General features: G+C 45.5%; 1 protein-coding gene across 1 annotated transcript in view; it reads left to right on the top strand.

Moving 5' to 3' along the window:
• Positions 1–24,349, top strand: part of THUMPD2 (THUMP domain containing 2) — a 97,249-nt gene that overhangs the window by 11,287 nt on the left and 61,613 nt on the right. The window contains exons 2-3 of the mRNA XM_040427370.1: positions 10,310–10,436; positions 22,383–22,768. Of these exons, the coding sequence (XP_040283304.1) occupies positions 10,310–10,436; positions 22,383–22,768 (513 nt within the window). The remainder of the gene's footprint in view (positions 1–10,309; positions 10,437–22,382; positions 22,769–24,349) is intronic.

Raw genomic sequence — 24,349 nt, 5'->3', positions numbered from 1 at the left:
CCCCCACAACACAGCGTCCTCCACAGATCCCCCACAACACAGCGTCCTCCACAGATCCCCCCACAACACAGCGCCATCCACAGATCCCCCCACAACACAGCGCCATCCACAGATCCCCCCACAACACAGCGCCATCCACAGATCCCCCCACAACACAGCGCCATCCACAGATCCCCTATAACTATGTCATACCCAGCCGCATCAGCGGCTCATATGGGAAAATCCAAGCAAATAGACCTCTAGCACAATTTCCTTAAAATATCGCATCGCATATAGTTATCGCAATTTTTAGGGCCCTAATCGCAATCGCACAAAATTCCCATATCGTGCAGCCCTACACCCCAGGTATAATAAACATTATATACACCCCGGTATAGTAAACATTATATACACCCCGGTATAGTAAACATTATATACACCCTGGTATAATAAACATTATATACACCCCGGTATAATAAACATTATATACACCCCGGTATAATAAACATTATATACACCCCGGTATAATAAACATTATATACACCCCGGTATAATAAACATTATATACACCCCGGTATAATAAACATTATATACAACCCGGTATAATAAACATTATATACACCCCGCACATCCAAAATCGCAAGCGAATAAACGCCCGGTGTAGTTGCTGTCCTAAACCAATCAAGTATAAACCCAAAACTAAACAGCATATATTATAGAAATACAAAGTCTTTTATTGGACATACACTTGTATAAAACATAGAAATCCGTATACATAAGCAGCATTACCTCACACAGGATGATCTCCAACGGTCTGTTACGTTATATATTAAATATAAATTTGCAATAAAAAATCCCTGGCTGTGCAATACAATGATCAGTCACAGTCCTCAGTCAGCATATATAAAGTGCATAGTGCCTCAACTAAAACATGACATAGGGAAAATACATGCAATACAAATAAATACAGACCAAGTAGTCCTGGATCCCAACACGTGTTTCGCGGTCGCTTTATATACACTCTGGTTTAATAAGCATTATATACACCCCGGTATAATAAGCATTATATACACCCCGGTATAATAAGCATCATATACACCCCGGTATAATAAGCATTATATACACCCCGGTATAATAAGCATCATATACAGGGAGTGCAGAATTATTAGGCAAGTTGTATTCTTGAGGATTAATTTTATTATTGAACAACAACCATGTTCTCAATGAACCCAAAAAACTCATTAATATCAAAGCTGAATATTTTTGGAAGTAGTTTTTAGTTTGTTTTTAGTTTTAGCTATTTTAGGGGGATATCTGTGTGTGCAGGTGACTATTACTGTGCATAATTATTAGGCAACTTAACAAAAAACAAATATATACCCATTTCAATTATTTATTTTTACCAGTGAAACCAATATAACATCTCAACATTCACAAATATACATTTCTGACATTCAAAAACAAAACAAAAACAAATCAGTGACCAATATAGCCACCTTTCTTTGCAAGGACACTCAAAAGCCTGCCATCCATGGATTCTGTCAGTGTTTTGATCTGTTCACCATCAACATTGCGTGCAGCAGCAACCACAGCCTCCCAGACACTGTTCAGAGAGGTGTACTGTTTTCTCTCCTTGTAAATCTCACATTTGATGATGGACCACAGGTTCTCAATGGGGTTCAGATCAGGTGAACAAGGAGGCCATGTCATTAGATTTTCTTCTTTTATACCCTTTCTTGCCAGCCACGCTGTGGAGTACTTGGACGCGTGTGATGGAGCATTGTCCTGCATGAAAATCATGTTTTTCTTGAAGGATGCAGACTTCTTCCTCTACCACTGCTTGAAGAAGGTGTCTTCCAGAAACTGGCAGTAGGACTGGGAGTTGAGCTTGACTCCATCCTCAACCCGAAAAGGCCCCACAAGCTCATCTTTGATGATACCAGCCCAAACCAGTACTCCACCTCCACCTTGCTGGCGTCTGAGTCGGACTGGAGCTCTCTGCCCTTTACCAATCCAGCCACGGGCCCATCCATCTGGCCCATCAAGACTCACTCTCATTTCATCAGTCCATAAAACCTTAGAAAAATCAGTCTTGAGATATTTCTTGGCCCAGTCTTGACGTTTCAGCTTGTGTGTCTTGTTCAGTGGTGGTCGTCTTTCAGCCTTTCTTACCTTGGCCATGTAACTGAGTATTGCACACCTTGTGCTTTTGGGCACTCCAGTGATGTTGCAGCTCTGAAATATGGCCAAACTGGTGGCAAGTGGCATCTTGGCAGCTGCACGCTTGACTTTTCTCAGTTCATGGGCAGTTATTTTGCGCCTTGGTTTTTCCACACGCTTCTTGCGACCCTGTTGACTATTTTGAATGAAACGCTTGATTGTTCGATGATCACGCTTCAGAAGCTTTGTAATTTTAAGAGTGCTGCATCCTTCTGCTAGATATCTCACTATGTTTGACTTTTCTGAGCCTGTCAAGTCCTTCTTTTGACCCATTTTGCCAAAGGAAAGGAAGTTGCCTAATAATTATGCACACCTAATATAGGGTGTTGATGTCATTAGACCACACACCTTCTCATTACAGAGATGCACATCACCTAATATGCTTAATTGGTAGTAGGCTTTCGAGCCTATACAGCTTGGAGTAAGACAACATGCATAAAGAGGATGATGTGGTCAAAATACTCATTTGCCTAATAATTCTGCACGTAGTGTACACCCAGGTATAATAAGCATCATATACACCCCGGTATAATAAGCATCATACACACCCCGGTATATTAAGCATCATATACACCCCGGTATAATAAGCATCATATACACCCCGGTATAATAAGCATCATATACACCCCGGTATAATAAGCATCATATACACCCCGGTATAATAAGCATCATATACACCCCGGTATAATAAGCATCATATACACCCCGGTATAATAAGCATCATATACACCCCGGTATAATAAGCATCATATACACCCCGGTATAATAAGCATCATATACACCCCGGTATAATAAGCATCATATACACCCCGGTATAATAAGCATCATATACACCCCGGTATAATAAGCATCATATACACCCCGGTATAATAAGCATCATATACACCCCGGTATAATAAGCATTATATACACCCCGGTATAATGAGCATCATATACACCCCGGTATAATGAGCATCATATACACCCCGGTATAATGAGCATCATATACACCCCGGTATAATGAGCATCATATACACCCCGGTATAATGAGCATCATATACACCCCGGTATAATGAGCATCATATACACCCCGGTATAATGAGCATCATATACACCCCGGTATAATGAGCATCATATACACCCCGGTATAATGAGCATCATATACACCCCGGTATAGTGAGCATCATATACACCCCGGTATAATGAGCATCATATACACCCCGGTATAATGAGCATCATATACACCCCGGTATAGTGAGCATCATATACACCCCGGTATAATGAGCATCATATACACCCCGGTATAGTGAGCATCATATACACCCCGGTATAGTGAGCATCATATACACCCCGGTATAGTGAGCATCATATACACCCCGGTATAGTGAGCATTATATACACCCCGGTATAGTGAGCATTATATACACCCCGGTATAGTGAGCATTATATACACCCCGGTATAGTGAGCATTATATACACCCCGGTATAGTGAGCATTATATACACCCCGGTATAGTGAGCATTATATACACCCCGGTATAGTGAGCATTATATACACCCCGGTATAGTGAGCATTATATACACCCCGGTATAGTGAGCATTATATACACCCCGGTATAGTGAGCATTATATACACCCCGGTATAGTGAGCATTATATACACCCCGGTATAGTGAGCATTATATACACCCCGGTATAGTGAGCATTATATACACCCCGGTATAGTGAGCATTATATACACCCCGGTATAGTGAGCATTATATACACCCCGGTATAGTGAGCATTATATACACCCCGGTATAGTGAGCATTATATACACCCCGGTATAGTGAGCATTATATACACCCCGGTATAGTGAGCATTATATACACCCCGGTATAGTGAGCATTATATACACCCCGGTATAGTGAGCATTATATACACCCCGGTATAGTGAGCATTATATACACCCCGGTATAGTGAGCATTATATACACCCCGGTATAGTGAGCATTATATACACCCCGGTATAGTGAGCATTATATACACCCCGGTATAGTGAGCATTATATACACCCCGGTATAGTGAGCATTATATACACCCCGGTATAGTGAGCATTATATACACCCCGGTATAGTGAGCATTATATACACCCCGGTATAGTGAGCATTATATACACCCCGGTATAGTGAGCATTGGTGGCGCAGTGGTGATGTCACCAATGTTTATTATACTGGGTGTATATAATGTTTATTATACTGGGGGGGGGGGGGGGGCACTGCACCTCCAATGAAGATAACTGACCTGTTAATACAAATACAGGAGGTGGGTGCCGGAATCAAATAGCCGGCACCCGACCTCTATGACAGGGAGCTGCGATCCGCTGCAGTTAACTCCTCAGGTACCGCACCTGAAGGGTTAACTGCCGCTCCCTGTCATAGAGGTCAGTTATCTTCATTGGTGGCGCAGTGGCCACAGCCCCTCCCCTCCTCCTCCTCCTGTCTCTATTCTTATTGGCGGCGGCAGCACATGGGGAGGGAGAGACTCCTTCTCCTCTGCGCTGCTGAGAAGAACATCGGCGGCGGGACAGAGAACTATCATCTCCTGTGCCCCGCCGCTGTATTCAACTGCAGAGCTGCGGCGGCAGGTCTAGTTGCAAATGGCGACAAGACTAAAAAGTCTTGTCGCAATCTGTAAATTCTAAGTCGCATTGGCGACCATTTTGGTCGCCATCTGGAGCCCTGGGCTGTACATCGCAGTATACCGCTGTACAGCCTCTCTGGGGGGTGTATTTCCCCTGTTACAGGAGAAATCAATAGTGAAAAAAGAAATAAAGTGAAGTTAAATGTCCCCCAGAGGTCTTGTATGACCTTATGAGGGACGAAAAGTGTAATAAAAAAAAAAAATTTTGAATTTTTTAAATAAAATAAACATATTTGTTATTGCCGCGTCCGTGACGGTCGGCTCTATAAATATATCACATGATCCACCCAGTCCGATAAACACCATAATTTTTTTTTTTTTTAATAAAAACTGTGTCAAAGCCATTTTTGTCCCCTTAAATCACAAAAAGTGCAACACCAAGTGATCAAAAAGGAGTATGTCCCACAAAATGGTACCAATAAAAACGTCACCTCATTCCGCAAAAAATTTGCCCTTACATAAGAAAATCGCTCAAAAAATAAATTATAGCTCTCAGAACATGGACACATTAAAACATCATTTTTTTTGTTTCAAAAATGCTATTCTTGTGTAAAACTTAAATAAGTAAGAAAAAGTATACATATTAGGTATCGCCACGTCCGTAACTATCTGCTCTATAAAAATCTCACATGACCTAACCCCTCAGGTGAACGCTGTAAAAATAAATAAAAACTGTGCTAAAACAACCAATTTTTTGGTCACCTTGCCCCATAAAGTGTTATAATGAATGTTCAAAAATTCATATGTACCCAAAAATAGTACCAATAAAACTGGCACCTTATCCCCTAGTTTCTAAAATGGGGTCACTTTTTGGGAGTTTCTACTGTAAGGGTGCAGCTGCAGCTCACTTATGCACTAATGTTGGTGAGAGGAAGATGTATAAGGTGATTTATTAACTGGGATAATACTCTATGATTTATATGATGAGGTATAAATGTATATTAAAGGGATTCTGTCACCAGGTTTGACCCCTGTCAGCTAAACATATGCTGATGTTCAGGGCGTCTTCACGATTCCTAATGTGGGCTTATAAATGTCATCTGTGGGCTTATTTAGCTAAAAAAATGCTTTTGCTAACCTGTCAGTCAAACAAAAAAGGTGCCCAAGGGGATGTTAATGGGTGCAAGATGCCCGCCGCACCCACCGCCGTTCGTGTCCAGCGCCGCCTTTCCGGACTTCTGCGCCGCCTCCTAATCCTCTGTGCAGCCTCTCGCTCTAATCCTCTGTGTAAGCATAAGTTAACACATCCCAGGCTGCCCAAAAACAGCAAACGCCTAAGCGTAGAGAGTACTCCAGGGAACCCTCTTCGTCAGACGAGGGGGAGGCCCCTTCTTCGGTATTTGGGCCCGGCCCTCTGATGTTTCATCTCAGACCTCTTCTGGGGAAGAAGGGATGGGGGGGGGGGGGGGGAAGACCCTAAGACCCTGTTTTCCTGTAGAAGACACTGAAAAGCTCCTTTAAAGCCATCCGCTCGACCATGGGCATACAGGAAACTCTGGGACCCCGCTCATTTCAGGATATTATGTTTGGGGGGTTGGAGTCCAGACAACATGGTACCTTTCCAGTACATAAAAATGTGTCCGCTTTAATAAAAGGAGAGTGGAAAAAAACGAATAAGAGGGTATTTATATCAAAGAATCTTAAACGTAGATATCCTTTTAAAGATGAAGATTCTGCCTCCTGGGATAAGGCGCCTAGAATCGATGTGGCTATATCCAAGGTCTCTAGGAAGACGGCCCTACCATTTGAGGACACAGGAATATTGATGGACCCCCTGGATAAAAAGGCGGATGCCTTTCTTAAAGGTGCTTGGGAGGCATCGACCTCTTCCTTTAGGCCCAGCATAGCCTCCACTTGCACAGCCCGGTCTCTTATTGTCTGGTTAGCTGAGCTAGAGTCCCAGTTAAAAAATAGGTGCCCCCGGGAAGATATCTTTGCCTCCTTCCCTACGATTAGGAAGGCAGCTGACTTTCTGGCAGATGCCTCGGCTGACTCTGTTAGGTTGGCAGCCAGATCGGCAGCTTTATCTAACTCAGTGCGCAGAACGCTTTGGCTAAAAAAATTGGAGTGGGGATATTGCTTCCAAATCGAAACTCTGTGGAGTCCCATGTGAGGGGGGAATACCTTTTTGGTCCAAGCTTAGACGATCTTCTGGACAAGGCGGCAGACAAAAAGAAAGTTTCCTGGTTTCCAGGGATCTTTTTCTTATAGAAATAGATTCAGTTGTCCCTTTCGTCCCTTTAGGGGTAACCAGGAACAGGATAAGAAGGCCAGGGAAGACCGGTTCAGAGGTCAGAGAAAAAGCCGAATTTTTTTCTTTAACCAGTCCTCCTCGGATAAGAGAAAGCCAGACCAGCAATGACGCCAGAACTCCGGTAGGGGGCAGACTGAAGGACTTCTTAGGGAAATATTTCTCCACTCTTCTAAGTCCTTGGATTTTAGATACCATGGGCGAGGGGTTAAAATTAGAATTCCTTCAGTCCCCTCCTGCCAGATTCTTACCAACCGTGGATCCATCTTCAGCCCTAGGAAAATCAGTCATAGAGGGAGAGGTGTTAAAATTAATAGAAAAATCGGTTTTAACCCCAGTAACAAAAGAAGAGGGCAAGGGGTTCTACTCGCCACTTTTTCTGGTCAGAAAATCTAAAAAAGTTAAAACGCTTTCTTCAACCCAAAAGCTTCAAGATGAAAACTATACGATCAGCGATCAACCTCCTATATCCTCAGTGCTTCATGGCCGTTCTCGACCTAAAAGACGCGTACTACCACGTCCCCATTGCGATACAACACCAGAGGTTCCTAAGGGTGGCAATCTATCTGAAAGGTCAACTGTAACATTTTCAATTTCAGGCTCTCCCTTTTGGCCTTTCCATGGCCCTGAGGGTGTTCACAAAGCTGGTGGCGGAAATGGCGGCCCACATAAGGGAAAAGGATATTCTCTTTATCCCTTACCTAGATGACTTCTTAGTTGTGGGCCAGACAGAAGAAGCATGCAATTCAGCAATTTCAGAAATCCGGTCCATTTTAAACAGATTAGGGTGGATAGTAAACGAAGAGAAGTCGAGACCCCATCCATCAAGAAGGGAGTTTTTTTTACCTACGGAGAAGGTGGATATCATTCAAAACAAAATCAGAAACCTGACCAGAAGACCAGTTATCTCAATAAGAGCAGCAATGTCAGTCCTCGGCTCCCGGCAGTAAGGTGGGCACAGCTACACTCCAGAGCCTTACAGTGGGAAATCCTGTCCAGTTGGAAGAGAAGCAGGTCTTTAGACTCAAAACTGAAGATCTCAGTCCAAACTCTCCAGAAGCTATCGTGGTGGCTAGATACGGAGAATCTTATCCGGGGTGCCCCGTGGAAGATGGACAGGTTAGTTTGCCTGACCACGGATGCAAGTCCTTGGGGGTGGGGTGCCCACATTCAGGGAACTTCCTTCCAGGGTCGTTGGGACCCCTTACAGAAAGCAAAGTCATCCAATCTAAAAGAGTTGATGGCGGTCGGCCTTGCAATGAGGGCCTCCCTCCCAGAGATAGAAGTAAAGGACCTAAGGATTCTTTCAGACATAAGGACTGTAGTCTCCTATTTGAACAGACAGGGAGGCACAAGAAGCAGAGCCCTCATGGAAGAAGCTTATGTCATTCTGAGTCTGGCAGAGAGAGTGTGCACCTCAATATCGGCGGTACACATCAGAGGTGTGGAAAACAAACAGGCGAATTTCCTGAGCTGCCATACCCTGTCTCAGGGGGAATGGTCTCTAGACCCTGTCATTTTTCAGAAAATTGTGGATCTTTGGGGCATCCCAGAGATCGACTTATTTGCTACCCATTCAAACAAGAAGGTGCTAAGATTCTATTCCCTGAGCAAAGCAGGATCCCCCTGTGGGATAGATGCCCTGACGCAGGAGTGGAAATTCCGCCTGGCTTATGCCTTTCCCTCTCTTCCTCTGATTCCCCGGGTTTTACGGAAATTCAGGGAAGAGCTGGCCACAGTAATTCTAATTGCCCCCTTCTGGCCCAAGAGGTCCTGGTTCACGGGGCCTCCTGAGCCAGGGACCAGTGATACATCTAGCCGTGGACAGTCTACACTTAACGGCCTGGATTTTGAGAGGTGGCTATTAAAAAAAGAAGGGTTCTCAAATGCTCTAATCTCTACCCTGCTAAAAAGCAAAAAAAAAGAAATTACAGTAGGGATTTATAGCAGAATTTGGCACAAATTCCAGATCCAGTTGAGGGACATTCCTTCGGTTGCTCCTCTGCATTCCATCCTTGAGTTCCTTCAGAAGGGTCTAGAAATAGGTCTATCAATTAGTACCCTGAAAGTTCAGGTCTCTGCCCTGTCCGCTCTGTTTAACCAGCACATATCTGGGAGCCCTTGGGTTTCCAGGTTTTTTTAGGGCCATGGAGAGGTCTTTTCTAGTTGCGGCTCCGAGAGCCCCTTCCCCCCTGGAGTCTAGAAGTGGTGTTGTAAGCTCTATTTGGGCCCCCCTTTTGAACCCATTAATTCTATCTCAATTAAGCATCCAACCTTGAAGCTGGCCATTTTGATAGCTTTAACTTCCGCCCGCAGGATTGGTGAGATCCAAGCCATTTCCATCAACCCTCCGTATACTTTAATCTTAGAGGACAAAGTCATTATCCGTCCTGACCCAGCTTTTCTTCCAAAAGTCGCAGCCAAATTAAATAAAGCCTCCCTATTCAACTGTTTGCAAAGACACATAGCTGTGGTTCACCTGAATAATTCTGTTTTTTGTTTTGTTGATCCTAAGCTCAGTTTGGAAAATTCTATCTAACTGAATGGAGTATTTGCTGCAGTATTGTGGATTTCTGCAAGTCATAATGAATTTAACAGGGCAGTAAGAAAAATTTCCTGAGTGTGAACATCCCCTGACACTGCTGAAACACAAGTGGGGGATTTATCATAGACCAGTGTTTTATGCCAGTCTATGATATCCCTTGTGCTGCCTGGGGATGCACCTCATTTAGGCTGTTTTCACATCCCGGTTTTACCATCCGTTTTTTTAACATATCCAAAAAACATACTTTAAATGGATTTCTCATACATTTGGCATCTGATCACCATAGAGTTCTGTGGTTGAAAAAAAAAAAAAACAGACTCTGCAGCTCTTCTGGATAGAAGAGTGTGGTGTGCTACACTTTTGTGTCCTTCCCCCCCCCCCCTACCCTAGCGTATATGTTAAATGGATGTCAAAAATGTGATTTTTGCAAAAATGATGGAGATTGATTTTTCTGATGTCTAATTACATTATTTCACTTTTTAGTTAGCTTATGTTACTTTGAGGGACAGAATAGATTATAGTTATTTCACCTTCAAACTGGTAAGTCCCACTACAGTCAGCGAGATCCATTTGTATCTTTCAGAACAGGAGGTTTTGGATTTAATTTGAAATAATCTCAGACTGTTTGATATTGATTATCACTTTTCTTTCTTTAGGTTGAATGCATTCCAGGAAAAGTTTTTTTCAAAGGAAATCCTGACTTGTGCTTATTAAGAAAAGTTAAGTCTGCTGAGAGAATATTTTTGCTCCTTCGTAAGGGGCCTCCTCTTACTGAATATAAAGGTGAGTTTTAAATTTTGGATACTATTTGTTGCATCATATAGATCTTATTGGTGACCTTCAGAACTAAGATTGAAAGGATTTTCCTAGAATGTAAGGCTACTTTCACACTAGCGTTCGGGGCTCCGCTTGTGAGCTCCGTTTGAAGGGGCTCACAAGCGGCCCCGAACGCATCCGTACTGCCCTAATGCATTCTGAGTGGACGCGGATCCGCTCAGAATGAATCAGTCTGGCAGCGTTCAGCCTCCGCTCCGCTCAGCAAGCTGACACCTGAACGCTGCTTGCAGCGTTCGGGTGTCCGCCTGGCCGCGCGGAGGCAAGCGGATCCGGCCAGACTTACAATGTAAGTCAATGGGGACGGATCCGTTTGAAGATGACACAATATGGCTCAATCTTCAAACGGATCCGTCCCCCATTGACTTTCAATGTAAAGTCTGGACGGATCCGTCTGAACTACTTTCACACTTTAGAATTTTTTCTAAGCTATAATGCAGACGGATCCGTTCTGAACGGATACAAACGTCTTCATTATAGGAGCGGATCCGTCTGAGCAGACATCAGACGGACCCGCTCTGAACGCTAGTGTGAAAGTAGCCTTAGAGGCTAGTCACGATTGTTTTCGGGACATATCCATCTGTAGTACTTGCATGTGTAAGGGTACTTTCACACTAGCGTTTTTCTTTTCCGGCATAGAGTTCCATCCTAGGGGCTCTATACCGGAAAATAACTGATCAGTTTTATCCCCATGCATTCTGAATAGAGAGAAATCCATTCAGGATGTCTTCAGTTCAGTCTTTTTGACTGTCCAGAACTGAGATAATACCGCAGCATGCTACGGTTTTATCTCCGGCCCAAAAAACTAGCTAATAACTCCCACAAATGCATGCTACTTTCCTATTCAGCAGCTCTCATCTCAGAGCGTTGTCCGTCTTCTCAGTATCATAACGATAGACTGATGAGCTCTGGGAGGAGGAGCTCAGCCCTGACAGACTAGAGCTGGGCTGAGGCAGAAAGTGGAGGGGGGAGGGCTGCTTTAGATGGTGATATCTTCTCAATGGTAGAAATATGCCACTGGTCTTTTTTGAAAGCTGACAGTCCAGGCTTTCATACAAGACCAGAATGACAGCTCTAGTCCAAGCAACAGAGGAGAAATCAGTGTTAGAAATAGTCGGGAATAATCGCGGGTATAATCTGCTTTCACTTTAAGCTTCATTCACAGCATCCCAATTTCTATCATTGATTTCTTCCCCTGTACTGAACAGAGTTATGTCATTCGGGTGTTGTCCGAAAGCTTGGAATGTCAGCTTTCAGACAATACAAAGCCATATTTCTAGCTGGTACCAAACCAGAGATATAAGCAGCTAAACTAGCTCCCCCTCCCTGTGTGGCAAACCTAGCCACTTCAGTATATCAAAGACTGGGTTCATGTGTCAATTTTACACTGTACAAGACTGAGGGCATTCCTATGCTAGTTTCAAAATCCACCCCCCCCCCCCCACCCCCCCTTGCATACGGAACCTCCTGGAATGCCATTATGGAAATCCCATGCATGGGGACTTGTATATAAACGTTTACATTCCAATAAAAGGGTTGTTGACTCCCAGACTGTGTGTTGGCCAGTTCTTGGGACAAAGGGATTATACTTATGCTACCCATATCTTGTATGCTGGATAGGACTACCAGCGGAGATACCGTGGATTATACTGTTACTCCGCTACACCCTGTCAGTCTGGAAGAGAATGAGGGACAGCTGGCTATTAAGAGGTTAAAAGAAATGCTTACTGATTTAAAGAGGACCTTTCATCTGGCAAAAAAATCTGAAATAAGTATCATGATATGTACAGCGGAGCCTAGGGATCTCACTGCACTTACTATTATCCCTGGGTGCCGCTCCGTTCTCCCGCTGTGTCCTCCGTTATCTTCAGGGACTTGGTTATACTGGGTGGAGACTGCCCTTGTTCTCCTGGGCGTCTCCTTCTCCCAGGCTGTAGCACTGGCCAATCGCAGCACAGTGCTCACAGCCTGGGAGAAAAAGGGCAGTCTCCACCCAGTATAACTAAGTCCCTGAAGATACCGGAGGACGGAGCGGCGCCCAGGGATAATAGTAAGTGCAGTGAGATCCCTGGGCTCCGCTGTACATATCGTGATACTTAGTTCAGAATTTTTTGCCAGATGAAAGGTCCTCTTTAATGTAATTGCAGGGCTTGTCTCTGGTTAGCTGTATGTGAGGATACACACTGCTCTGGGTACTGTGGGAAGTTATCTGCGTTATCTGTTCTGATTGGTCCTGCTAGTTCATGTGAGGAGAACAAGGGCTTATGGGAAGTGAGGGAAATACAGGATGGCCTCAAGGAAGGGCAAAGATCATCACAGGAAGAGCAGCAGAGGCCATCTTAGGAAGTTGCTGAAATAGAGGCACAGAGAAATATGGTTGCTAAGTAGAGTTGAGCGAACCCGAACTTTAAAGTTCGGGTTCGTACCGAACTTTAGGTTTTTCGGAACCCGGACCCGAACCCGAATATTTACGTAAAAGTTCGGTGTTCGGCTCTTTCTTGGCGCTTTTTGAAAGGCTGCACAGCAGCCAATCAACAAGCGTCATACTACTTGCCCCAAAAGGCCATCACAGCCATGCTTACTATTGGCATGGCTGTGATTGGCCAACTGCAGCATGTGACCCAGCCTCTATTTAATCTGGAGTCACGTAGTGCCGACCGTCACTCTGCTCGGATTAGTGTAGGGAGAGGCTGCAGCTGTTGTGAGGGAGAGATCAGGGAGAAATCTTATGAAGAACTGCTTTTTTACTCAGCGATCTACAGCAAAAGTGTTTTGTGGGTGCAGTGCACAATTTTTTTTAAGTAAACCTAAAAATGTTGCTAGAAAAACAACCATAGAATGCCCAATAAAAATATAAATAGTTTATTAAATCATCAATTGATCAAAAATTATTTAAAGACATTTTCACAGAATTACTATGGAGAAAAATCAGCAAAACAACCTGGATACAGTAGTCCCCCCTGTCGGTGCCTCAAAAGCCCGCCGAATAGATGACATACATGTCCATGCAATATGCAGTGAGGTGATTCACAAGCAGCAAATATCAGGTTAATACCTGCTACAAGTGACTGTGATATTCACCTCGCTGCACAGCCCAGTAGAGAATAGTGTGTACTGATAAGGCCCTAAATGGTAGTACTCTAGAGCACATAATCACATACCATCCGTTAAATAATTTCAAATGAATATGCCCCTAAACAACAGGTCATGGATAGCAGACTACAAAATAACAAGCTATTACACAGAAGTACCCACTGGGAACGTGAACATACCCATAGACATGATGAAGGGCTGAGACACCGAACACAAGGCAGGCAAGAACCCCGACGCGCGTTTCGCCTCAGCTTCGTCAGGAGCTCCTGACGAAGCTGAGGCGAAACGCGCGTCGGGGTTCTTGCCTGCCTTGTGTTCGGTGTCTCAGCCCTTCATCATGTCTATGGGTATGTTCACGTTCCCAGTGGGTACTTCTGTGTAATAGCTTGTTATTTTGTAGTCTGCTATCCATGACCTGTTGTTTAGGGGCATATTCATTTGAAATTATTTAACGGATGGTATGTGATTATGTGCTCTAGAGTACTACCATTTAGGGCCTTATCAGTACACACTATTCTCTACTGGGCTGTGCAGCGAGGTGAATATCACAGTCACTTGTAGCAGGTATTAACCTGATATTTGCTGCTTGTGAATCACCTCACTGCATATTGCATGGACATGTATGTCATCTATTTGGCGGGCTTTTGAGGCACCGACAGGGGGGACTACTGTATCCAGGTTGTTTTGCTGATTTTTCTCCATAGTAATTCTGTGAAAATGTCTTTAAATAATTTTTGATCAATTGATGATTTAATAAAATATTTATATTTTTATTGGGCATTCTATGGTTGTTTTTCTAGCAACATTTTTAGGTTTACATGATTGGTTCTGGTTGCCCTCATTTATGGTATTGTAGGGAGGCCTCTTCTCCTTTTTCGGTTCTACTATAACACAATTTTTTTTAAGCCTGCCCTGAGCCAACTACTGCTGAAAACCAGTCCAGAAATACAGCTTTTTGCTTACTGGGGTGAAAAAACCCTCTGATATACTGCACATCTGGGATTAGACGTGCATAAGTTACTGTGAAATTTAGGCCACAAATACCGCTGTCATATAGAGTTAAAAAAAAAATTTTGAGTGCAATACCCTACATCAGGGTTTTTATTGGCGGTTAATTATTTTTAACAGACTTAGGGCTCTTTCACACCTGCGTTATTGTCTTCCGGCATAGAGTTCCGTCGTCGGGGCTCTATGCCGGAAGAATCCTGATCAGGATTATCCTAATGCATTCTGAATGGAGAGAAATCCGTTCAGGATGCATCAGGATGTCTTCAGTTCCGGAACGGAACGTTTTTTGGCCGGAGAAAATACCGCAGCATGCTGCGCTTTTTGCTCCGGCCAAAAATCCGGAACACTTGCCGCAAGGCCGGATCCGGAATTAATGCCCATTGAAAGGCATTGATCCGGATCCGGCCTTAAGCTAAACGTCGTTTCGGCGCATTGCCGCATCCGTCATTTAGCTTTTTCAGAGTGGTTACCATGGCTGCCGGGACGCTAAAGTCCTGACAGCCATGGTAAGTGTAGTGGGGAGCAGGGGAGCAGTGTACTTACCGTCCGTGCGGCTCCCCGGGCGCTCCAGAGTGACGTCAGGGCGCCCCAAGCGCATGGATCATGTGATCGCATGGATCACGTCATCCATGCGCATGGGGCGCTCTGACGTCATTCTGGAGCGCCCGGGGAGCCGCACGGACTGTAAGTATACCGCTCCCCCGCTCCCCACTACTACTATGGCAACCAGGACTTTAATAGCGTCCTGGGTGCCATAGTAACGCTGAACGCATTTGGAAGACGGTTCCGTCTTCAAATGCTTTCAGTACACTTGCGTTTTTCCGGATCCGGAGTGTAATTCCGGCAAGTGGAGTACACGCCGGATCCGGACAACGCAAGTGTGAAAGAGGCCTTAACCACTTTTTACTTTGCTTTGTGAACTCTATGAGGCAAACATCTAATAAGGGACGCAGTCATGGTCGTGGTGGTGGTGGTATTGGTGGAGCCTCTGGTGCAGAGAGAGGACGTGGCCGTTCTGCCACAGCTACACGTCCTACTGAACCTACTACCTTGGGTCCCAGTAGCCGCCAGAATCTACAGCGATATTTGGTCGTACCTAATGCCGTTCTAAGGATGGTAAGGCCTGAGCAAGTACAGGCGCTAGTCAATTGGGTGGCCGACAGTGGATCCAGCACGTTCACATTATCTCCCACCCAGTCTTCTGCAGAAAGCGCACAGATGGCGCCTGAAACCCATGCCCATCAGTCTGTCACATCAACCCCGTGCATATCGGGGAACCTATCTGAGTTAAGTCATGCAGCAGTCTCTTATGCTGTTTGAAGACTCTGCAGGCAGGGTTTCCCAAGGGCATCCACCTAGCCCTTCCCCAGGGGTGGAAGACATAGAATGCACTGACGCACAACCACTTATGTTTCCTGATGAGGACATGGGAATACCACCTCAGCACGTCTCTGATGATGACGAAACACAGGTGCCAACTGCTGCGTCTTTCTGCAGTGTGCAGACTGAAAAGGAGGTCATGGAGGAAGACTGGGTGGAAGACGATGCAGGGGACGAAGAGGTCCTAGACCCCACATGGAATGAAGGTCGTGCCACTGACTTTCAGAGTTCGGAGGAAGAGGCAGTGGTGAGACCGAGCCAACAGCGTAGCAAAAGCGGGAGCAGGGTGCAAAAGCAGAGCAGCTGTCGCCCAAACAGTTCACCTGCTACTGGCCACCGTCACCAGGGACCGAGCACACCAAAGGCAGCTTCAAGGAGTTCCCTGGCATGGCACTTCTTCACACAATGTGCTGACGACAAGACCCGAGTGGTTTGCACGCTGTGCCATCAGAGCCTGAAGCGAGGCATTAACGTTCTGAACCTTAGCACAACCTGCATGACCAGGCATCTACATGCAAGACACGGGCTGCAGTGGAGTAAGCACCTTCAAAACCAAGAAAGGGCTCAGGCCCCTCCTGCTCCCTCTTCTGCTGCTGCCTCGGCCTCTTCCTCCGCCTCTGGAGGAACGTTGGCACCTGCCGCCCAGCAAACAGAGGATGTGCCACCAACAACACCACCTCCGTCACCAAGCATCTCCACCATGTCACACGGAAGCGTTCAGCTATCCATCTCACAAACCTTTGATAGAAAGCGTAAATTCCCACCTAGCCACCCTCGATCCCTGGCCCTGAATGGCAGCATTTCTAAACTACTGGCCTTTGAAATGCTGTCATTCAGGCTGGTGGAGACGGACAGCTTCAAACAGCTCATGTCGCTTGCTGTCCCACAGTACGTCGTTCCCAGCCGCCACTACTTCTCCAGGAGAGCTGTGCCCTCCCTGCACAACCAAGTATCGGATAAAATCAAGTGTGCACTGCGCGACGCTATATGTGGCAAGGTCCACCTAACCACAGATACGTGGACCAGTAAGCACGGCCAGGGACGCTATATCTCCCTAACTGCACACTGGGTAAATGTAGTGGCGGCTGGGCCCCAAGCGGAGAGCTGTTTGGTGCACATCCTTCCGCCGCCAAGGATCGCAGGGCATCATTCTTTGCCTCCTGTTGCCTCCTCTTCTACAACCTCCTCATCCGGTCAGCGACAGACCTTCACCACCAACTTCAGCACAGCCAGGGGTAAACGTCAGCAGGCCATTCTGAAACTGATGTGTTTGGGGGACAGGCCCCACACCGCGCAGGAGTTGTGGCGGGGTATAGAACAACAGACCGATGAGTCTGGTGTGCGATAATGGGCGAAATCTCGTTGCAGCTCTGGGACTAGCCGGTTCGACGCACATCCCTTGCCTGGAGCATGTGCTGAATTTGGTGGTGCAGAAATTTATTTACAACTACCCGACATGTCAGAGCTGCTACTTAAAGTGCGGGCCGTCTGTGTGCGCTTCCGGCGTTCTCATCCTGCTGCCGCTCGGCTGTCTGCTCTACAGCGTAACTTCGGCCTTCCCGCTCACCGCCTCATATGCGAACTGCCCACCAGGTGGAACTCCACCTTGCACATGCTGGAGATACTGTGTGAGCAGCAGCAGGCCATAGTGGAGTTTCAGCTGCAGCACGCACGGGTGAGTCGCACTGCGGAACAGCACCACTTCACCACCAATGACTGGGCCTCCATGCGAGACCTGTGTGTCCTGTTGCGCTGTTTCGAGTACTCCTCCAACATGCCCAGTGGCGATGACGCCGTTATCAGCGTTAAAATACCACTTCTATGTCTCCTTGTGAAAACGCTTAGGGCGATGATGGAAGAGGATGTGGCCCAGGACGAGGAGGAGGAAGAGGGGTCATTTTTAGCACTTTAAGGCCAGTCTTTTAGAAGTGGCTCAGAAAGAGGATTTTTGCAACAGCAGAGGCCAGGTACAAATTTGGCCAGCCAGGGCCCACTACTGGAGGACGAGGAGGAAAAGGAGGATGGGGATGAAGCATGTTCACAGCGGGGTGGCATCCAATGCAGCTTGGGCCCATCACTGGTGCGTGACTGGGGGGATACGGAGGACGCAGACGATACGCCTCCCACAGAGGACAGCTTGTCCTTACCTCTTGGCAGCCTGGCACACATGAGCGACTACATGCTGCAGTGCCTGCGCAACTACAGCAGAGTTGCCCACATTTTAACGTGTACTGACTACTGGGTGGCCACCCTGCTGGATCTCCGTTACAAAGACAATGTGCCGTCCTTAATTCCCTCACTGGAGCGTGATCGGAAGATGCGCGACTACAGGCGCACGCTGGTAGACGCGCTTCTGAGAGCATTCCCGACTGACGCTGGGGGACAAGTGGAATCGCAAGGCGAAGGCAGGGGAGGAGGAAGAGGTCGCCAACGCAGCTGTGTCAGCGCCAGCACCTCAGAAGGCAGGGTTAGCATGGCCGACATGTGGAAAAGCTTTGTCACCTCGCCGCAACAACCGGCCCCAACTGCTCATATGGAGCGTGTTAGCAGGAGGCAGCATTTGAACAACATGGTGGAACAATACCTGTTCACACGCCTAAACGTACTGACTGATAGTTCTGCCCCATTAAACTTCTGGGTCTCTAAATTGTCCACATGGCCAGAGCTTGCCCTGTATGCCTTGGAGGTGCTGGTCTGCCCTGCAGCCAGTGTACTCTCTGAACGTGTATTTAGCACGGCAGGAGGCGTCATTACAGACAGACGCAGCCGCCTGTCCACAGCCAACGTGGACAAGCTCACGTTCATTAAAATGAAGCAGGCTTGGATCCCTCAGGACTTGTCTGTACCTTGTGCAGAATAGACAGTTCTAACAGCCTCAACCATCCATCCTTGTACTCAAGTGCACTTATTCCTTTTTTTAATTTTTTTTATATGTCCCAATATTTTGGGGGATGCCCCTATTTAAAAATGCAAAATAACACACATCTGTGTTTGCTACCTATTCTTCCTTCGCCGCCGCTTCCACCTAGACCGCCACTTGAGCCTACACGGCCACATCCACCCATTCACCGCCTCCTCAACCTCTTCCTCCTACATCATTCCTAATTTTTTTTTTTTTAAGGTCTTTTATGTTTTTTTTTATTCATTTCCCTATCCACATTTGTTTGCAGAGCATTTGCCATGCTCTTAAGCACATTTTGCTGCCTTTTGCAGCCCTCTAGCTTTTTCCTTGACATTTTTACAGCCATTTTAGTGCTCAAAGGTTCGGGTCCCCATTGACTTCAATGGGGTTCGGGTTCGAGGTCAAGTTCGGGTCCCGAACCCGAATTTTTTTTTCAAGTTCGGCCGAACCTGCCGAACCCGAACATCCAGGTGTCCGCTCAACTCTATTGCTAAGGGCTGAATACAGATATCAGAAAGGTAAAATTAGCTGAAAAATGCAGCTTCATGACTATCTTCCCTTCAGCATCACATATGTTAGGAATTTTATTTTTGGTAGTGCAATGGCAGTTGCACTTTAAAATTATTCTGTTGAACCACAATTCAAAACCAGTGTCTGATTTTTCATTAGCTGATTTTAAGTAAATGTTTAGATGGAGACACTTGCAGCTCCATCAGCGTCCGTTTTTAGGATGGGAACAGCGGTGCTGACCAAGGTTGAAGGCATGCATGGCAAGGGACATGGATTTAGAGAGGAAATGGCACTGTACTTCTGACAACTGCATATTAGTAAGTTGCTTATGTACCCACTCTTATGTACTGATTATATATAAGATGGCCAATCCCTTTAAATTATAAAAGACCAATCAGCTCATCTAACATGTCTATTTTTATATAACCTCATTAAAATAACAGTTCTGAAGTATCTTAGGAATTTGCATTTTGTCCTTCCTTTATTATTTCTCCTGCAAATGTATAACGGTATTGACAACTGGGAGTTAACATTCCCCTTTCCAGTAGGGAGTACCCTCAGGCTGGTTTCAGATCACAGTTTCGTTTACCGTTCTTTTGATTTGTCAGAAGAACAGAAAACAAAACAAAATAATGGATCCTGTATTTAAAGAATTCAATATGCTCAGTTATGCACATTTTGCATCCATTTTAGCCATTTCTGTCTGAGATCCATTATTTTATATGGAAAATAAAGTCCTACTCAAAGTATTTTTTTTACTTATAAAATAACGGATCTCAGATGGAAATGGCTAAAACGGATGCAAAATGTGCGTAATGGAGCATAACAAATGATGAACTCCTTCACGCATTTGGACGTAACTGTACGTCCAAATGTCCAAATCTTAAGTAATTTACTGCATTTGGACGTACAGTCACATCCAAACTGCTTACAGGGGCCGTGACACTATAAAGTGTCACAGCCCCGGAGTCTCCTCTCTCCCTGAGAGCAGAGACATCAGGGAAGCCGGCAAGGGACCAATCAGAGTGGTCCCTTGCCGGCAAGCGCTCCGATTGGTTAGTCTGCAGAGACTAACCAAATCGGAGCACTTTAGTGTGAAAATGCCAGTATCAGGCTGTGATCTCCACGCTGGAGATCACAGCCTGAAATCAGGCAAGCCCCCCATGTGCCCCCATTGCCTCCTGATTCCCCCTGCAGTCGGTGTCAGTAGCCGCCCACGGCATCCATGGGGTTGAGAGGGAGGGAGCTCCCTCTCTTCCATCGGGCCGCTGCTGCTGCAACAGCCGAGGCCCGATGTATGCCATGGCAACCGTACGCCTTACAAGGGGCGTTGGGGCTGCCATGTACCTAAGGCTGATCAGACTCAGAGGGTCTGATCAGTCTTAGTGTAAGTATAATACAGAGCATTGCAATAGATGACTATTGCAATGCACTGTATAGCCATCAGGCCCACTGGATCTTCAAGATCCAAATGTGTCTTGATTAAAAAATAGATTTAAAAAAAAAAAAAAAAAAATTGTCTTTCTCATATCCGTTCATTTATGTCATTGTAAAAATAAAATAAATAAAAAAACTACACATAATTGTTATTTCCGCATCTGTAACAACCTGATCTATAAAACTATCATGTAAGGCCTCTTTCACACTTGCGTTGTTGGGATCCGGCATGCACTTCCGTTGCCGGAGGTGCCTGCCGGATCCGTAACAACGCAAGTGTACTGAAAGCATTTGAAGACGGAACCGTCTTCCAAATGCTTTCAGTGTTACTATGGCACCCAGGACGCTATTAAAGTCCTGGTTGCCATAGTAGGAGCGGGGAGCGGGGGAGCGGTATACTTACAGTCCGTGCGGTTCCCGGGGCGCTCCAGAATGACGTCAGAGCGCCCCATGCGCATGGATGACATGATCCATGTGATCACGTGATCCATGCGCTTGTGACGTCACTCTGGAGCGCCCGGGGAGCCGCACGGACGGTAAGTATGCTGCTCCCCTGCTCCCCGCTACACTTACCATGGCTGTCAGGACTTTAGCGTCCCGGCAGCCATGGTAACCACTCTGAAAAAGCTAAATGTCTGCTCCGGCAATGCGCCGAAACGACGTTTAGCTTAAGGCCGGGTCCGGATCAATGCCTTTCAATGGGCATTGATCCCGGATCCGGCCTTGCGGCAAGTCTTCAGGATTTTTGGCCGGAGCAAAAAGCGCAGCATGCTGCGGTATTTTCTCCGGCCAAAAAACGTTCCGTACCGGAACTGAAGACATCCTGATGCATCCTGAACGGATTACTAATGCATTAGGATAATCCTGATCAGTATTCTTCCGGCATAGAGTCCCGACGACGGAACTCTATGCCGGAAGACAATAACGCAGGTGTGAAAGAGCCCTAAGGCTACTTTCACACTTGCGATGTTCTTTTCCGGCATAGAGTTCCGTCACAGGGGCTCTATACCGGAAAAGAACTGATCAGTTTTATCCCCATGCATTCTGAATGGAGAGTAATCCGTTCAGTTTGCATCAGGATGTCTTCAGTTCAGTCGTTTTGACTGATCAGGCAAAAGAGAAAAGCGCAGCATTCTACGGTTTTCTCTCCGGCGAAAAAAACGGAAGACTTGCCTGAACGCCGGATCCGGCATTTTTTCCCATAGGAATGAATTACCCCCGGATCCGGCATTCAGAATACCGGAATGCCGGATCCGGCATGCGAATGCGCAGATCGGTAAAAATGTGAAAAAATGTACAATGTGCATGCTCATTCTGTAATACTCAATTGTACAACAGCTAGTGGGCAGAGACTAGCCGGTATAATGTCTCCAGTGGATTGCACATGGAGAAAACAGGTGATTCTGCACATAACAGAGAAGTACTGAGCAGTAGTGATGCAAATAAAGTACTTGGGTTGAGAATTAACGTTACTTTATCATTAATGTATCAGTATTTTCAAAATAAATTATTATGCCTTTTTAATAGATGGTTATATAATGGTCACTTGCTATTATATTTTATAGGGAATGCGTTGTTTGTTTTGCGAAAATTTATCATTGGTAAACCTCACTTGTGGCTGGATAAGTTGCTGATATGGGAAACATTTCAGGTTCAGTTAACCCAGCATGGAATTTCCCACACCCAACAAAAAGGTTTAAAGAGAAAATTGGATAATGATTCAACAGAGTCAAAGTCAGAAACAAGCAAAGAAGAGACTGTAGTGGATGACGGACAATCTAACGATCATGGCCAGACGCCCACAGACACACTGTTGCTACCTCAGAAACTGCCTTTTGAAGATTCACAAGATACACTAAATCCAGTTTTAAAAAATAAAATTTCTGAACCCATCACTTTTAGAGTTTCATGTCGGTGTTCTGGCGCGTATACAAAGACAATGACTGCGCAGGTAATCACTTTCTGTAGTATTTTGTGCACTTTAGTCACAGATGTGTGAAATCAATGGGTTGACCATAAGGCTCAATTCACACCTGAGCGTTCTGAAAGGAGCGCTCTGTATGCGCGATTGTACGGACGTTTACAAGCGCGCATACAGAGACAAGTGTGCACACAGTGTCGCGCGTTCCCGAAAGTCTATGTACGGGAACGCGCGACAAGCGCCCAAAAAAACGCTCCTGTACTTGTGTGAGCGTCGGGCGTTTTACAGCGCGATCGTACGCGCTGTAAAACGCCCAGGTGAGAACCATTCCCATAGGGAAGCATTGGTTTCTCCTTGTTGAGCGTTTTACAGCGCGTAGGAACGCGCTGTAAAACGCTCAGGTGTGAATTGAGCCTAAAGGAAAAGCTTGTTGAAGCTGCTCTGAAGGTAGTGAACATAGAATTTCCTCTATCAAATCAGAATTCCTAGTGGGAGTCCTGAAGATGTGTTTTTCAAGTAGACAAAATGTAAGGGTACTTTCACACTTCTTTTCCGGTATTGAGTTTCTTCCTAGGGGCTTAATACCGGTAAAAAACTGATCAGTTTTATCCTAATGCATTCTAAATGGAGAGAAATTTGTTCAGTATGCATCACTCGCCGGAATGCTGGATATGGCATTATTTTACATTGAAATGCATTAATGCGATGGAACTGCCTGCCGGAATCCAGCGACGCTAGTGTGAAAGTACCTTAAGCTGTAATAGAAACATAGAATGTGTCGGCAGATGAGAACCATTTGGCCCATCTAGTCTGCCCCATACAGGGAGTGCAGAATTATTAGGCAAGTTGTATTTTTGAGGATTAATTTTATTATTGAACAACAACCATGTTCTCAATGAACCCAAAAAACTCATTAATATCAAAGCTGAATATTTTTGGAAGTAGTTTTTAGTTTGTTTTTAGTTCTAGCTATTTTAGGGGGATATCTGTGTGTGCAGGTGACAATTACTGTGCATAATTATTAGGCAACTTAACAAAAAACAAATATATACCCATTTCAATTATTTATTTTTACCAGTGAAACCAATATAACATCTCAACATTCACAAATATACATTTCTGACATTCAAAAACAAAACAAAAACAAATCAGTGACCAATATAGCCACCTTTCTTTGCAAGGACACTCAAAAGCCTGGCATCCATGGATTCTGTCAGTGTTTTGATCTGTTCACCATCAACATTGCGTGCAGCAGCAACCACAGCCTCCCAGACACTGTTCAGAGAGGTGTACTGTTTTCCCTCCTTGTAAATCTCACATTTGATGATGGACCACAGGTTCTCAATGGGGTTCAGATCAGGTGAACAAGGAGGCCATGTCATTAGATTTTCTTCTTTTATACCCTTTCTTGCCAGCCACGCTGTGGAGTACTTGGACGCGTGTGATGGAGCATTGTCCTGCATGAAAATCATGTTTTTCTTGAAGGATGCAGACTTCTTCCTGTACCACTGCTTGAAGAAGGTGTCTTCCAGAAACTGGCAGTAGGACTGGGAGTTGAGCTTGACTCCATCCTCAACCCGAAAAGGCCCCACAAGCTCATCTTTGATGATA

The sequence above is a fragment of the Bufo bufo genome, chromosome 4 (assembly GCF_905171765.1).
Source record: "Bufo bufo chromosome 4, aBufBuf1.1, whole genome shotgun sequence".
Taxonomy (NCBI): Eukaryota; Metazoa; Chordata; class Amphibia; order Anura; family Bufonidae; genus Bufo; species Bufo bufo.
The sequence above is the reverse complement of the archived record's forward strand: the minus strand, read 5'-3'. Positions and strand labels throughout refer to the sequence as shown.